This window comes from Arvicanthis niloticus, chromosome 3, assembly GCF_011762505.2.
Source record: "Arvicanthis niloticus isolate mArvNil1 chromosome 3, mArvNil1.pat.X, whole genome shotgun sequence".
NCBI lineage: Eukaryota > Metazoa > Chordata > Mammalia > Rodentia > Muridae > Arvicanthis > Arvicanthis niloticus.
Window position 1 is genome coordinate 49465597 of NC_047660.1, and position 17564 is coordinate 49483160.

At 46.9% G+C, this 17564-nt stretch overlaps 1 protein-coding gene across 5 annotated transcripts in view; it reads left to right on the forward strand.

Moving 5' to 3' along the window:
- Slc39a14 (solute carrier family 39 member 14) overlaps positions 1-14806 on the forward strand; it is a 47845-nt gene extending 33039 nt beyond the window's left edge. For 4 of the 5 annotated variants that reach the window (XM_076930777.1, XM_076930775.1, XM_076930776.1 and 1 more), the window contains 7 exons: positions 1847-2033; positions 2638-2807; positions 7551-7670; positions 8207-8395; positions 8670-8877; positions 9809-9993; positions 11466-14806. In XM_076930777.1, coding sequence (XP_076786892.1) covers positions 1847-2033; positions 2638-2807; positions 7551-7670; positions 8207-8395; positions 8670-8877; positions 9809-9993; positions 11466-11612 — 1206 coding nt within the window. In that variant the 3' untranslated portion in view covers positions 11613-14806. Of the gene's footprint in view, positions 1-1846; positions 2034-2637; positions 2808-4775; positions 4946-7550; positions 7671-8206; positions 8396-8669; positions 8878-9808; positions 9994-11465 lie in introns of all 5 variants that reach the window. The other variant, XM_034498204.2, reaches the window with a different exon arrangement.
- The last annotated feature ends 2758 nt before the right edge of the window (positions 14807-17564 follow it).

The window sequence follows — 17564 nt, forward strand, 5'->3', positions numbered from 1 at the left end:
GGCAGTCCAATAGTGGTCAGCTTGCAGAGTCCTTCTATTTTATTTTGTCCCTTAGACTGAGCATCATGGGAAGTGGAGAAACAGGGTCAGGGACCTCAGTGGCTGCTCTTGAGGAAGACCCATATACCAGTGTTGAGTTGAGGCGCTGAGCTAGCTGGGATGAAAATGAAGTACCTCGTTTTGTGGGGTGCACTGTAGTTATGGGGTTCTCCTATGAGAGAGGGAAGTTGAGGGCTATATGCATGAGGCATGCTGAAGCCACACTATGAAGGATGATTAGGCTGGGGCTGGAAAGAGAAAGGCACCGTGCATTGCATGCATGCAGAGCTACTCAAGTGTGACAAGTGTCAGCATCACTGGGGAGGCCAAGTGTGCCACTTGGGCAGTGGATGAGTGGCAGGCTTGAGTTCAGAGGATTTACCTAAGGACCTTAGAGCTTGCGGCAGTGTTCTGGGTCAGCAGATCTAAAAACCTATATTGTCAGCAGTCCCAGGGGGCTGCTGACTCTCAGAGGTAGACTCTGGTAAAACCACCCTCAGAGAAAGACTGTAGTTTATGTGAATAAAACACAACGAGGAGAATGTGGACTGGGGAGATGTCTCAGAGATAAGAGCCCTTGCTTTGAAAGCTTGAGGACCCGTTTGAATCCACAGCACCCAGGTAAAAGGCCAGGCAGCCATGCATATCTCTATCCCAGGGCTATGTTTTGCTGGCTGCAGGCCTAGTTCCAGGTACAATGAGAGATCCTGTCTCAAGGGAATGAGGCGGGGAGTGTAGTAGAACAGGGCACCCTCCTGGTCCTCATGAATATGTGCACATGTTACACAAGCATGCAGCTCCTACAGAGAGCTCTCAATTTGATTTCCCATAATAAGCAAGACTTCCCAAGGTCACAGGTGCCTGTGTCTGCTAACAACCTCAGGTCCACACTCCAGCACAGGGATCTATAATCTACATTTTAGTAGTATAGCTCCCTGGGCTATTGTGAAGTGCAGCCAAAATTGCTATCAGGTTTACAGATGGAATTGTGTTTCTCTGAAATTACACCCTGGTCACGTGATTGGAGTCCGGTCCTCCACTGCCACCCTACCCCTCGCAGCACTGGACCTAGGCCTTCCTGGCGCACGCTAGAGAACCCAGCAGCCTGAGTTATGTCCAGCACTTTTTTTTTTTCTTTTTTCTTTTTTTTTTTTTTTTTTTTTTTTTGGTTTTTCGAGACAAGGTTTCTCTGTGTAGTCCTGGCTGTCCTGGAACTCACTCTGTAGACCAGGCTGGCCTCGAACTCAGAAATCTGCCTGCCTCTGCCTCCCAAGTGCTGGGATTAAAGGCGTGCGCCACCACCGCCCTGCGTGTCCAGCACTTTTTACTGTATTTTTCTCACTTGGGGATGGGGTGCATAAAGAGGGTGCAGGGGTGTTTCCCTGAGCTGGGCAGGCAAGGTTTGAATTTACTTTGCAGCTCAGGCATTCTATGAAGCTGCAGTCTTCCTACCTTGGACACCCAAGTAGCCAGAGATTAAGGTCCTTGGAATCTGTTCCCCAACCCTTTTTCTACAACCAGATTATAGTTTTGTGCACTAAGATCGCCTTGGCTGATCTGAGATCCAAACCAGGCTTTCAAGTGTGGGGATTCCCTTACTCTCATCCCTGGAGATCTCCCTCCAGATTCTCTGCAGTGTGGCTGCATCTGTTTTCTCTTTATTTCTCAGAGGGTTGAGTTCCTTACAGGGTCAAGTCAGGGCAGGGCAGGGCAGGGCAGGGCAGGGCAGGGCAGGGCAGGGCAGGGCAGGGCAGGGCAGGGCAGGAGTTCCAGACTCTAAGAACCCTTGTGCCCCTCCTGGTTTCAGTGCTTTAGCTCTGGAGACCTCTTTGCCGCCCACAACTTCAGCGAGCGATCTCGGATTGGGATGAGTGAGTTCCAGGAGTTCTGCCCCACCGTTCTCCAGCAGTTGGAGTCCCAGGCATGCACCTCAGAAAACCAGAAGAGTGAGGAAAATGAAGAGACAGAGGAGGGGAAGCCAAGCGCCATTGAAGGTAAGCATGGACTGGAGTGGTCGATGGCGGATATTGATGGACATGCGTTACCCAGACTGTTACACTACATCAGCAGACTCTGGGTGGGCTGACTGGTGAGCATGGGATGGACTGGACCCTGGCCAGCATGTGAATATGTTTTTTTTAACTCACCCTTTGTTTTTATTAAATTGTAAGTGTGCCAATTTTTATGACCTCTTCTGGCTATTTCATTCCCCTCCATCCCCCTCCAGCCCCCTCCAGCCCCCCACCCTTAGTATCTCCCCTCTAGCTAGAGGGCACTCACCCTGTCTGAGTAAGTCCTTGATTGCCTTTCTAAAGTCCCATAGAGCCAGCAAGGGCTACCAGACCTAACCTGTGTCTCCATCATAATAAGTACGTACACGCACTGTCTAACTCATTCACCATGAGTCTCTTCCTTCCTCTAAAGGGTGCGATGCTCAGATAGCAACCTCGACCTTGTTTTTCTGAGGTTTCCCTAATAAGAGATGGAGTCACCAGACATTTCCTGAGGGGCTGCTAGATCTCTGTGTGCCTGGATCACTGTCAGCAGCATTACTCCCTCAGTAATGGAGGCCCCTCGTCTGTTCTTGTTCCTCCACAGTGTGGGGCTTTGGGTTCCTCAGTGTCTCGCTGATTAACCTGGCCTCTCTCCTGGGAGTCCTGGTCCTGCCGTGCACGGAGAAAGCGTTTTTCAGCCGTGTGCTCACTTACTTCATCGCCCTGTCCATTGGAACGCTGCTCTCTAACGCGCTTTTCCAGCTCATCCCAGAGGTGCAGTAGAACAGGCGCGCGGTCACTTTTCCTGGGCTGACCCAGCCCAGTCCCCCTCGGCCTGACATTCTCCCTCTGTGTTCTAAGACCCCCCAACAATTGCCACTCGAAAGATGAATTGGCTCTTCATATCAGGGGGTCCAATAACTTCTCTCATGCCTTTGTTCACTCAGGTTGGCCTCTGCCTCTTCGGGTGACATCAGATGCAAGGTTCTTAAACATTTGTGCCCCTTTGGGGGATCTCTTTTGATTCCATTCCAGAGCCTCCAGTTATAGGAGTCCAAAGCATAGTTGTCGTTTGTAGACTCTGAGCCAGGCAAGACCTAACCTTTAAGGGAAATTTTGGGGGTGCTCATGTGTGGACTCCAGGCGGAGGGAGCGAGGGAGGCTACCATGGGATCTGTGGGGAACTGGCCTCAAGAGTGTGATCCTGGTTTTAATTAAGGCAGCTGTGGCAGCTCATGCCTGCAGTTGCAGCACTTGAAAATCTGAGGCAGGAGGATCACAGCTTGGGCAACTTAGCAAATAAGGTTGTTCCCACCAAATAAACAAAAACCAACACAGTATAAGAGAAGCTCATTCATTTGTACCTTGCATCCTGATCTTTCCCTGGCAGGCCTGACTTCCTGCTACACTCATCTGACTGTTTTTAAATGTTCAGTAATTTTGTTTTTTAATTGTCATCACCGAGGAGCTGCAAAAATAAGACCCAAGTTGAGAGTCTGGCTAACTATTTAGTGCAGGCACATGGCAGTGTTGGAGAAATAACCTGTAGTCACCCAGTTGACCACTTTGATGCTGAGAAAGCTTTTATAAAAACTCACGTCATTGGCTTTTTGGTCATCCTCAACCAAGAGGCTAACTGAGGAAAGCTCCTCGCTGAGGTGTCATGTCTCACCCCGTCCTCCTCCGTCCTGAGGGAAGAACTGAGTTCAGGCCTTAACAGTTTCAGTATCACCTGGATCTTGAAAGTTTTTCCCAAGGGAGGCCTCACCTTGGGCTATTTTTTCAGCTCCAGCCATTGAATTTACTAATTTTTTTTTTTTAAGGATTTGAAATGAAATGTTTTATTGATTGTTTGATTGGGACTACTGCCATTGTCCCTGTCCCACCCTTTGGGTCACACAAGGGTTGTCATCCTGGCGCAGTTCTGTACTGGCCCATCCTGAGGGCTGTGCTCACAACCCAGAGTATGTCACTTTGGAAAATGCATTTGAAGTTAATTTTTATAACGAGTTGGTCTTGGAATTCTGCTCTCTACACCGGGTCCCTCAAAGCAAATAAGAAACAGCTGCTCAGAAACCAAATCTGGTAGGCAGCAGTCTCGCCTGTTCTGCATTCCTACCGCCCTGGACACAACTTTGTTGTATCTTGCACAAACCAGATGATCCTTGGGCAGTGTCACATGGGCCACTGTGATGTGGCTTAAATACGCACAAGTAGAGCCTGTGATGCACCAAACCTTTCCTTCCTACTCGCTCTGGTGTCCTGTTAAACGACCTTGAGTCCAAAGTCTGTGCTGGGCCTGAGCATGCGCTGCATGTGTAAGTAAGATGAGGCAGTAGCCTGTCCTGTTTGCCAGTCACCCTGGCTGGCAGGTATGAGCGAGGCCACCTCAGGAGCTGGGGCAGTAGTCACAGGGTTCCAAGACCACCTCAGATTCCTCATACCTCCTGCACTGATTGAAGGAAATTGTATCAGACCCAAATCACTAACAAATTTCCTATTTCTCTCTCTCTCTCTCTCTCTCTCTCTCTCTCTCTCTCCCTCCCTCCCTCCCTCCCTCCCTCCCTCCTTCCCTCCTTCCTTCTTTCTTTTTTTCTCTCTCTCCCTTCCCCCCCCCCCCATCCCCGCCTACTTGTCTCTGGTTTTTCTTTTTGGGTTCCTTCATTAATACCCACGATTCTCCTCTCTACCTCCTTTCCCCCATGATGGTTACCTTGCTCCCTGACCTGGGTGGGCTGGCAGTATGGGGGTACGGTTTCCTCTGCGTTACCGTCATCTCCCTCTGCTCCCTCATGGGGGCCAGCGTGGTGCCCTTCATGAAGAAGACTTTTTACAAGAGGCTGCTGCTCTACTTCATAGCCTTGGCGATTGGAACCCTCTACTCCAACGCCCTCTTCCAGCTCATCCCAGAGGTATGACAAGCTGCAGCGCTCTCACCAGAGTACCCCTGTCAGCTAGGGGACAGTAGGCACAGTGGGAGGAGCCCCTATGTACATGGACTGGCCCCCAAGCTCCTTTGTTTGGAAAGGAAAGCTAGGACCAAGGCAGGAGCTAGGTGAGGTTTAAGGGCTAGGTTGAAATCCCATCTTTAACCAGACCCCAAGCCTGGACCAGCCATTCACATCTGTGTTCTTTGTGTAGGATAATAAGCGATAGGATGAATCTCAAAGGCATATGAGTGCCTCCAAAAGGCTGGGACCCTGAGTGAAATGCCAGTGTAACTTGGCACTGGAGACAATGGCTCAGCTGTAAAGCTGCTCTGGTTCGATTCTCAGCACCCACATGGAGCTTACAAACTCTAACTCAGTTACATATGGTCTCATGCCCTCCTCTGGCCTCTGCAGGCACCAGGCACACACATGGTACCACATATGTACATGCAGGCAAAACACACACACATGTGCGTAGAAAACAAGCAAGCTAGTGTAGCTCTGACTCTTGATGCAGGGCTTTAGTTTAGAGAAACAAAACACTGTGAAATCCACAGTTCTCAGTAAAAACCCACCTCTTTGGTAGGGAGTGTGAGGGCAGAGGGAATCCAAAGGAAGCCGCACGTTTGGGGCACCTTCACATGGGTGCTCTTCCACTGAAGAGAAGGGAGCCGGTGGTTTGAAGCCTGAGTAGTCAGCTCTGGAGAAGGCCCACCCGTGATTTAGTGAGATGGCTTCAGCAGACCTGCTAATTATCCTGAGTACAGAGCACCTCACTGCGGGTGGTCTGACAGGCCTGAGCAAAGGCCCATTTCACTTGCTTCTGAGAACACTGTTACTGTTTTGTGTTCTTGGTGGAGCAATTGTGATGTCTGTTAAATGAATCATGGTCCTCAAACCACCACCCCACCCCCCCCCAGGCTGACCTGCATGAAAGGCCACTCGCTGCCCTAAGCTCAGGTCTAATGAGTTCTGTGCTCTTGAATCCCACCTCACCTACTGGCTCTTTTACCCTTCACTTTTTCCAGGGTGCACCTCTTCTCCGGAAGAGCTGACCTGAGTCTGAGTCCAGGGCTTCTTTAGCATCTGCCCCCCTAGGTCTCTTTCTGCTAGAGGGCCGTGAGCCTGCTGCCTTAAACAACTGGAAGAGAAATGTTTGCCTTTGAAGTAATTTGGGGTTCTCCTTCAGGAGGGTTAGCTTTTGTCTCTGTCCTGTTCCCAAGAGACCCGGAGTTTATTTTTTGAGATAGCCTCACCTCATGGTCTCAGACTTGCTGTCTTCCTGCCTCAGCCTCCCGAGTGCTGGGAATCGAGCCTGTTTTCTGTAGAAATGACACAAACAGGTCATTGCACACTTGGCACCATATACCAGGAGACAGACTCAGGACAGCTCTTTGGCTACTCCTGTCTTCTGTATCGATAAACCTTTTCCCCTTCCTTACTTAAGTGAAGTTTCCAGAAAGAACTCAGAGCAACATACCGCCCACTCCATTCTTTTCAATAATATTTTTTATTATGTTCTAAAGAGATGGAATCTTTGTTGGGCAGGCTGACCCCAGAGTCCTGGGGTCCTCCCACCTCATCTTCCCGAGCTTTGGAAACTGCAGGAATATGGAACTAGGCCTGGCTTTTATCTACCCCAAGATGCCTGCAGGGACAGAGCCTGCTTTTTTCGTTTGTGGTCCTTTCAAGATTCTGTGGTCAGGACTATGCTGCAATTCTTGCTGTGAAACTGGAATGGATTTTCTCCTTTTAGCAATCATAACTAAACCACTTCCCATTGCGTTTACGGGCAGATCAACCCAGGGACACTGGATGAGGCAAAAATAAATGCAAGTGGCCTCTCTTTAAACGTGGAATTTGCTGACTGAGTGCCTGTGTGGCTAGGTACTAACAGATTAAGACAGTGTCCTCATTAAAAGGAGAAAACCAGCTTTTAATCCCCAGAGCTTGGGAGGTAGAGGCAGGCTGACCTCTGTGAGTCTGAGAACAGTTTGGTCTATGTAATAAGACCTAGTCAAAAAAAAAAAAAAAAAAAAAAAAGGAAAGAGAGAGAAAGAAAGCCAGCCAGCCAAGTTGGCCATAGTAGTTCCTGTCTATCATGTGGTCCAGAATGCTTGCTGCGCTTTCCGAGGACCAGAGTTTGGTTCCCAGCATGCACATGGTCACAGCTGCCTACAGGTTCACGTGAACTGGCACCCTCTTCTGGCCTCCTTGGGCACCCACAAGCACATTCACATACACATAAATAAAAATAAAGTAAATGTAAAATACATATAATAAGACCCTAAGGGCTGGAGACATAGCTTAGTGGTAGGGTGATTGCTTAGCGCACATAAGGTCCTGGCTCCAAACCTCCAGGATTAGAAAATCCTAAAGACAGGCTGTTTTTTGTATCAGAAGAGAATATGAAATGTACCCAGGCTGGTGCTGGCGAGTCAGGGGAATGTGAAGGCTAGGTTTTTGCTGGCAAGAGAATGGGCGGACGCAGAGTGCCTCCTTCCCAGAGTGGAGAGAGTGGTAAGCAGATGAGAGCTGCTGCCGAAGGCTTATGTGCGTCAACTCAGTCTGTTTCCTGTGCCCACAGGCTTTCGGTTTCAACCCTCAGGACAATTATGTCTCCAAGTCCGCAGTGGTGTTTGGGGGTTTCTACCTTTTCTTTTTCACAGAAAAGATCCTGAAGATGCTACTGAAGCAGAAAAACGAGGTGAGACCCAGTTGTTAGTGATGAACTATCTAGGGGGAAACTCTTAACTTCAAAAACCAAACCAGTGCTGCCATGGGTCAGTGAGGTGTAGCAGCGCGTGACGGTGCTTGCAGGGCAAGCCTGGCATTCTCTCTAGAGAGGACAGTAAAGGGGTTTGGTTGCAAACATCCAGGAACAGCCCTGACTAGTGTAGCTCCAATAAGAGGCCTCCTGTAGCTGGCATGGGGTCATGGCCTGTTTGAGTGGAATGAAGTGGCCATCTTAAAGGAGCAACCAAAGTGCTTAGAGTAGCGGTCAGGTCACCTCACTGGATTGGGTGATGGCAGGAGACTTCTTTGTCTACTAGAAAGTCCTTGTCTTTGTATGTGTTGCCACTGGCTAGAACGATTTCTCCACATCCCTGTGTGTGGCTTGCTCGCTTTCCTTGGATTTAGGAATAAGATCTTCCCCAGCCCTGGTGTGCTTCCTCCAAGTGGGCGCTGTGTCGGGCTGGTGGTTTTGATCAGTACCACTGATCACTTTTCCTTCCCTGCCAGCATCATCATGGACATAACCATTTTACCTCAGAGACACTTCCTTCCAAGAAGGACCAGGAGGAGGGTGTGACAGAGAAGCTACAGAATGGGGACCTGGATCACATGATCCCTCAGCACTGCAACAGTGAGCTGGATGGCAAGGCCCCTGGCACGGACGAGAAGGTCATCGTAGGCTCCATGTCTGTGCAGGTCAGCAGCCATGAGTGCCCCAGGGGAGCCTTTAAGAAGCCATGGCCTTCATGAGTCAGGCTTACCTGAAGTCACTCTGTAATCTAAAGTCCACTGGCCGGGCTGTGGTGGCGCAGGCCTTTAATCCCAGCATTTGGGAGGCAGAGGCAGGCAGATTTCTGAGTTCGAGGCCAGCCTGGTCTACAGAATGAGTTCCAGGGGGCTACACAGAGAAACCCTGTCTCCAAAAGCAAAAAAATAAAAATAAAGTCCACTGGTATGTCCTTTCTCATAGGATCTGCAGGCATCCCAGAGTGCTTGCTACTGGCTCAAAGGGGTCCGATATTCTGATATTGGTACCTTGGCCTGGATGATCACCCTGAGCGATGGTCTTCACAATTTCATCGATGGCCTGGCTATTGGTGCCTCCTTCACTGTGTCTGTCTTCCAAGGCATCAGCACATCAGTGGCCATTCTCTGTGAGGAATTCCCTCACGAGCTGGGTGAGTGCACGGTCCCTGCATTCCAGCTGTCTCGGTTTTTGTCTGAGACACCCTTCATGTGTCTCATCCCCTGCTGCGTCTTCCTCCTCTACCACGGCACTCATTGAGTTAACACACTGTCTCTGATATGCTCCATTTAACTCTCAAAGACCAGCAGTTGAATGGGGCAAAGCTTAGAATGACGGAGGTTCTTACAGGGAGATTTGGTTCTTACAGGGAGATTTTTTTATCCCGTGAGCCCTGTGTCCTGTGGCTTCATTTTCCCACCTGCATAGTGTGATTAATAACTGCACCTGCCTTTTAGAATCATCACGGGGATTATAGGCAAACAAATGTTAAGAAGGACTTGCCAGGTGCCACACAAGATCCTCTCTTACATCCTACATCCTGCAGAAGCTGCAAATCTTGTCAAAGTGTGTCCTGTGAATGAAGTAGAAAAGCCAGAGCTTAAGGGTATGTGTAGTTTTATCAAGGGAGCCTAAGAAGCCACAACTCAGCACCCAGTGAGAACCCGGGCTCCTAACTTGGGCATTTATTGGCTTGTGCACTAACTTCTCCCTCTCTCAAGTTTGATTCTGAACGTACCATCCATTAGGAGAGAGGGTGCTATTTTTATTTTACCATCAGTCAAAAAAGAAACGAGGCCATTGCCAGTTGGTTTTCTACATTTAAAAAGTCCTGTGGATTATTTTCAGCCTCTAGGTGGGGAGCGATGAGGCCAGTGCTGGTTACTTACGTACTTCCAGAAGCCTATGAGTTATTTGCAGCCCCTGTGCTGGGAGGCCATGGCCAGAATTGGAAGGTGGAGGTGCCTTTAGCCCAATACCATCTGAGTCTGGGATTTTAACCCACGTGTGCTTCATCCATAGCTAATGCAGTCCGACTCAGTAGTGTTCTGCTTCCTGACTTCCTGTTCTCATCCCTGTTGCAGGTGACTTCGTTATCCTGCTCAATGCTGGCATGAGCATCCAGCAGGCTCTCTTCTTCAACTTCCTCTCTGCTTGCTGCTGCTATGTAGGTCTGGCCTTTGGCATCCTGGCTGGCAGCCACTTCTCTGCAAACTGGATTTTTGCACTAGCTGGAGGAATGTTCTTGTATATTGCTCTAGCCGATATGGTAAGTGCTGTGGTTTGTGACTGACTCTTGGATAGGAAGGCAGCTAAAGGGCACACGTTAGGGTGTTTTTTATTTCTTTACATTGGGATTTGTATGGATGTGTGTCCATTCTCATGGGAAACAATTTGTGGGGGTTGGTTCTCTTTATCTCATGGGTTTCTGAGACTGAACTAGGGTCCTCAGTTTTGGCATCTAATGCTCTGTCACACGGAGCCATCTTGCTAGCCCATGATTTTGTTTTTAATATTGGCTTTATTGAAGTCTCTTTCACACGCCACCCAATTCACTGATTTAAGAAGTAACAATTTGGGATTAGAGAGCTGGCTCAGCTGTTAAGAGCACTGGCTGCTCTTGGAGAGAGCCCAGGTTTGATTCCCAGCTATAGTCCAGGGAATCCTACTTCTGCTCCACAAGGGCTCCAACATCCATGAGGTACACAGAGACATAGACAGTTAAAACATCTACAAACATCATGCACACATCAAATACATTTAAAAAATCTAAAATGATATAATAATCGGACATTTTTATTGCAGCATTAGGGGGTTTTGTTTGTGTTTGTTTGAGACAAGAGTATCACTCTGCAGCCCAGGCTGCCCTCAAAGTCATTGCAGCCCTGCCCCTGCCTGCCAAGTGCTGGGCAGACAGGCATAAACTACTATAGTCAGCAAGTCATCAGATTTTAAAGGGAGAATGTTGGTCTCTCTGTTAGCATTTCATTGTAGAAAATTGACCATACTCAATCTAGGGTCCTTATTTAAATTTGATAGAAAAGGTGTATTGTGTAGACAGAAAAGAGGGAATGAGAAAGAAAGGATGTTACTTACACTCTATCTACCACAAGTTAATAGTAACCTTCTGGGTGTCTTTTTAAGTTTTAACTTGGAGAAGTTCATTTGAGTGCTGTATTTACATCATTTACCCCCTTGCCCCCAGCTCCTCCTGTGTCCCCACCACAGCCTTGCTCCTTCCCAAATGCATAGACTAATTATTATTGAGAGATACATAACACACACACACACACACACATACAAACTGCTGAGTCCATTTGGCGTTGCTTATCTGTACATATGCACTGGATACCCAGTCAGGGGGCTCATCCCTGGGAAAGATTGGTTTCTGAGTCTAAGTAGTTATTAATTGTCTAAAACTCTTCACCTAGGGGCAGGGCTTTGTGTGGTTTTCTCAGCCCCTGCTGACACGTCAGCTGGTGTCTGCATAGTTTGGGTCTTGTTTTGGCAGCCATATTGTTGAGAGCTACAGAGAATAGCCAAGAATAATGTCCCTAGTGACCTCCTTAACTCCATAGAAGTCTCTAGAACTTCCAAAAACATCCTTCCAAAAAGACTGCCTACCACTTGAGAACCAGACATCTGAAATTGGGGGTGAGGGTTCAAACCATAATTGTCCCAATCACTGCGATTGGGACAATAATAACAGAATCTGTAACTCGTTTTTCTCTTTTTTCTCAGTTCCCTGAGATGAATGAGGTCTGCCAGGAGGATGAGAAGAAGGACAGCTTTTTGGTTCCCTTTATCATCCAGAATCTTGGCCTCCTAACCGGCTTCTCCATTATGCTGGTCCTCACAATGTATTCAGGGCAGATTCAGATCGGGTAGGACCCTGCCAGTGGAGAGCCAGTGGCATTGGACATCTGGGCCCCCATCTGGTCCCTTGCCTGAGGACTCAGCATCCACAAAGCATCATGGAAAAGGCAGCTCTTTAAAAACTGGCACAGACTGCCTGCCTGCATTCAGATGTCAGCTGTTTCAAATGCTCTGTCCTAGGAAGAAGCTGCCCTGTAGGTAGTGCCTCGAACTGTTGTCTCCTGACTTTTTCCACTGATGATTCTGGAACTGAAACACCACATGTAGGACACACTTCTCTTTTCCTTCTGGTCACCCTCCTCCATTTCTCTTGGAAGAAGCACTGAGAGATGTGGAATCTTTTACAATGTCAAAAATGAAGCCAGCGGTCATGGTTTGGTTAGAAATATCAGTGTGGCTTCCAGCTTTGGGGCCTGTGAGTCTAAATGTGTGTACCCAGGATTTCAGGTCAGTCCATCTTGGCATGGGTTCTCATGTTTGTACAGAGAAGAGGGCAGAAGACAAGAATCCTGTTTTTTTCGGTCTGTTAACTATTCTCTGAAAAGGCTGACTTTCAATGAGTAGGACAGGCAGAGAGGCAGGGGATCTTCTGAGTGAGAAGGATGTAGAAGTAGTGATGGATGTCCTGTCTCCTTGGTGCTTGGTTTCCATAGGATGATGCGTGCGGGTTGCGTGCAGCATCTGGAATCACACAACCAGCCAGGTGAGCCACTGTGGACATTGTCTGGAGTGGCAAGAGGCCTGCGAAATCTGCTGGCTTTGCCCTGATTCTCTCTCACGCCTTCCTATTGGCTTCCTTTTTCTAGATACTTTGTAGATGCCTCACTAGGAGCACACTCAGCACATTTAAAGGGGTTTGCATTAGGAGGGAAATTGCACAAATTAATCTCCCCTGGTTGAGACCTCTGCCCAGTAGAACCTGACTCATGAAATTGGGACACAGTTACTTGTTTATTATGCCTTTTTGTGACCAAGGTAATCCAGAATGGAGTCATGGCAGGCCAAACTTAGGACTTGCTAATTGCAGAAATAATAGTTGAATACCATGGGACTCTAGACCTCGAGGTCAAATCTTGAGATCAGGACTGCAGACGTCATTGTTGCCAGTGGGTTTTAAAGGGCACTGTCTAGCTACCACTTCCTCCCTAGTCCCAGACAACAAGATTGAATACTGAATTGAATTGAGTGTAAATTGCTTTCATTTTGGTCCAGAAAAAAAAACGGATGCTTGACATTTTGTACCACAAGCCAGCCTCAGGCGCTGTGCAGCCCCCTCCTCAGAACCCTGGCTTCCAGGGGAGCTAATCTCCAGGTTCACTACGTGAATTAATTTATTATTATCATATTGATACATGGATTCCTTAGCCACTTTGGGGAGCCAGTCTCTCCCAGAGCCTTTCTTAGTGGTGCCCACAGCCCAGGAACCGACCGTTGTTTGCATGACTGACAGTACTGAATCATTGCCAATGCCTGAGTCTTTCTGTTTTTACCACAGGAAAACTGTCCATTAAAAACAGCATGCATGCATATATATATATATATATATATATATATATATATATATATATATACACACACACACACACATATATGTATATGTGTGTATATATATGCACACATACATACATATATATGTGTGTGTGTATATGTGCATGCATGCGTGTGTTCATTCTTGTTCTTTTTGGGGAAACATTCTTGAAAACAGGAATCCTGGTAACACAACTGGGGAAGCTTAGAGATTTGCTCAGTTTCTCTCCCCACTCTTGCCTCTTGCCTTTGAGGAGAGGCAGAAAGAAGAGGAAACTTGAGCAATGATTGAATGTCAGGACCAGGTCCTGGTAGGCTTAGAGTCCAGTTTTACCAAAGAACCAGTTCCTTCAATGTTAGAATCTAAGCTTTTAAGTTACTGTCATAGTTGTCATTAGTGTTAGAAGACAAGTCTCATCTTCTCTGTTTTATTTCTCCTACAACTGCTTCAGGAGCTAGCAGAAATTGACACTCAAAATGTAAGACTGAGCAGAGTGTGGTGGCTCACACCTGTAATCTCAGCCTGTAGGAGGCTGAGTCCGTAGGCTCAAGTTTTATATCAGCTTGGGCTTCATAGTGAATTGCAGGCCAGTCTGGGCTGCATATCGAGCTCCTGTGTCCAAAAGACAAAATGAAGATAAAAATATAAAATTTAAGATTGTAGGTCTGAGGGTGTGGCTTAGTGCTAGAGCTTTTGTCCAATGTGTATGTGACACCCTGAATTTCATTCCCAGTACCACCACAGCCCCCCCAGAAAGACTGAAAGATTCTGCTTTACCTAGTTCATGCATTGTATTCTCAACCTTAGAATCTCCCCTAGAGCCTGTTCTTCTTTAAATGCCCTTGTGCTGGAGTAGGAGGGTGGCTTAGTTTGTATAAAAGACCCTTACAAGGAGTCTTAACCATGAGATAGAGTGTTTGCCATGCACCTTTCCCTGAACTCAAGAACTTTGTGCAGGCAGCTGCCTTGAAAGGAGATCCCGGGGCTTTTTCAGAGCAGAAGGCTGGCATCAGTCTGACTCAGGTGGGGCGTGGGAGCCGAGCTCCAGCCGTCCAGCTGATGATCCATTGCTGTTGGTGACAGATCTGCCCCATGAGTTGAAAATGTGGCCATTGACTTTTTTTTTTTTTTTTTTTGACTTTTAAATGTTGTACCTGCTGTTTTAAGCATCTGTACATATTAGAGGTCTAAGGGGTGGTGAGTTGCTTAGCAGACATTTCTCCCTTGGCCTCACTGCCCGTAGCTTCTGTCCCCGGTTAACACTAGCAAGGAAAGTGCTTGTCACACTGAGGAGCCCTTAACCAGGCCTTGGGTTCTGTCACCAAGCACCTCATCTCTGACCTCACCTTCAGTCCTCCATCCCCACCCTCCAATATTTAATGTCAGCAGGGGGAGCATTCTCCAGTACCCTGCACCTGGGTTTTAAAAGACTTCTCTCTGTCTGGATCACCTAGGATCCAGTTTTAGTGAACCCTCTTCCAAAGAGATACAGATAAGCTGGGTGACTTTTGCAAAACGAAAGATTTTATTCATAGTTCTCTTTACAGTTCCGTCACAGTATTTTTTTAAATAACTCAGGTGTTATGAGAAGAATTAGAAGATAAAATAACTTATGTCATGTGAACTGTAAATGTTTTATTTGTAAGATTCCATAAATAAAACTATATTCTGTAATTGGTGAGAGTCCCAAGTGTGGTCTTGCTTCAACCTTAAGATCTGGGTATGATGAAGAATCTTGGACACAAGGTGGTGCTCGTGTGTTGCTGATTTACAAAGGGTTGTTTGACCAGGTTTGGCTATGGGAATTTGGAAGGGACTTCCTATATCATATACTGCACTTACTTTAAAATGACTCCCTTTGGACTAAGCGTGTAGCTCAGGAACAAAGCACTTAGCCATGGATGACACCTTGGAAACAGTAAAGACTGTAGAGTTCTGTATAGAACTTCACCTATATTGCTTTTCCTTTACTTTCTTACATGTATGTATATGTGTGTTTGAGTGGGCATGCTCGTGTATGTCAGGATGTGTGTACAGGTCAGAGGACAACTTTCAGGTGTTGGTTCTGGGAATCAAGCTCAGGTCATCAGGCTTGGTGACAAACAACCTTACCCACTGAGCAATCTTGCCCCCCCCTTTTTTTTTTAAATAAAGAGCTTCCCCCCCTTTTTTTTTTAAATAAAGAGCTTTTTTTTTTTTTTAATATAATTACTCTGTTGGTCATAAGATGGTGCCTAAATGTACATTGCTCTGGTTTAACTCTTATTAGAGGGACACCTACAGGAGACTCATGTGGATGGTCATAGACATCTTACAGTTTGCAGAGGGATAAATCTTAAAATGTGCAGGGCGCAGTGGTTAAGAACACTTGCACTTCCAGAGAATGCAGGTTCAATTTCCTGCACTCATGTGACAGCTCACAACTATTTGTAACTCCAGTTCCAGGGGATCTAACATCCTGACAGACATGCATGCAAGCAAAACACCAGTGTACCCTAAATAAAAATAAACTAATTAGTTTAAAAAAACACATACACTGTGAATTGTCGAGAGTTACAAGCAGTATCCTGAGTAGCAGAGTCTACTTATTAACAAGTGGAACCTTCCGAAATAGTATCCTGACACCCTAAGATTTCAACCAGAGCTTGTTAAGGTTTGGTTTTACTAGGACACAGTAGTAGACTTACCCAAGCCCAGCCTGAGGCAAAGCAGTAGTTTTCTGAGCTTAGAATAGCTCAGCAAAACTACCTATCCTGAGACAGCATCCATAAATCATATCGGTCTTTAATTGTGCATCTGTGTCTATGTGTCTGTGTTTTGTAGAATTTACAAGTGTGTGTCACTTGCATACCTAGTACCAGAGAAAGCCAGAAGATAACATTAGATCCCCTGGGACCTGGTTAGCAGAGGGTTATGGGCTACCAACAGTTGAGCTGGGGATCAAACTTGGGTTTTCTGGAAGAACAGCTGGTGCCGTTAACCACGGAGCCACATCTCACTTTGGTCTTTTAATTTTCATTAATTCCATCCACATTTGCTGGTTTTGTCAAAATGCTGCTGCATTGGCATCTGCCCCTTCTCTCGGACTCTTCTCCACCCGCTCACTGCTTTCCTAGGCTGGGTGTTGTTTTCCCTTTTGCAATAACTCATTTCCAGGACTGGCATTATGAATTGACATTTTCACACTAAACTTGTGGCTGGAGGCTTCAGTCGCTTTCTGATACATGAGCAGCTGCTCTGTAGCAAGAATGAATGAGAGGCTTAGATGACACACCTGTGTGGGTGGGCTGCCAGACCTGTCCTTATGACAGACAGCATGTTCCCAAGGGACAGCTTTGCTTTCTGCTTCTCATCAGCCTGTGTTCATTGAGAAACACATCCTTGAATGAGGCAAAAGTCTGCCCCACACTCACAGAAGTAAACAGGCCTTTAAGATGATTAAAACGGTCACTGCAGACATCCCTAGATAATACTCTTAGCCAGCTAAGTCCTTGGGGGATGGGGTGAAATGCACCAAAACTGGAAATGTCTTCTGGAGTACTTAAGTGTCTGCCCTCGTTGCTCCTTATCTGCTCAGTGATGCTTAGAACTGCTTGGAGCAAAATCTATTGTGAGAGATAGCAAAGATACTCTATGTGGACACAGGTCATAACACTGGAAAAACAAATGCCTGCCTATTTTAAAGACCATGTACTTCATGGTCTAGCGTGGGATCCACATACATACTCCTGGAGACTGATAGGTAAAGCTATAAGTCTTTACCCAAGCAACACCCATTGGAAGTGATACACACTAACACACACATAGATGTTAGTGTGTGTGTGTGCCAGTGAGGTGGCTCAGAAGGTAAAGGGCATGCTTCCACAGCTAACAACCTGATATGTTCCTGGCACCCACTAATGGAAGGGGAGCCCTGCAACTTATCCTCTGACCTCCACAAAGGTACAATGGCATAGGTGAAGCTTCCTTCCTACACTAAATAAGCAGCAGTGTAGGGCATCTAAAGAGATGGCTCTGCAGTTAAGAACGCTGACTGCTCTTCCAGAGGTTCTGAGTTCAATTCCCAGCTGCCACATTGGTGGCTCACAACCATCTGTAATGGGATCTGATACCCTCTTCTAGTGTGTCTGAAGAGAGGGACAGTGTACTGACATATATAACATAAACAAGAATTTGGAAAGATTTTTAATTATGAGTCTGGGGGGTGGGGTTGTGCTCATTTGAGTGGCAGGTGCTCTCAGAGGCCACAAGAGGGCATCAGATGCCCTGGAACTGGAGTTAGTTGTGAGCTTTTGGAAACTGAACTCCAGTCCTTTCTATGAGCGGTATATCCTCTTAAGCACTGATCTCTCTCCAGCCCCTAACCCCTCATCAACCCCCCCCCCCCATAAAATTGAAGTCAAGGAAAAAATATGTATATATGCATATACACATGT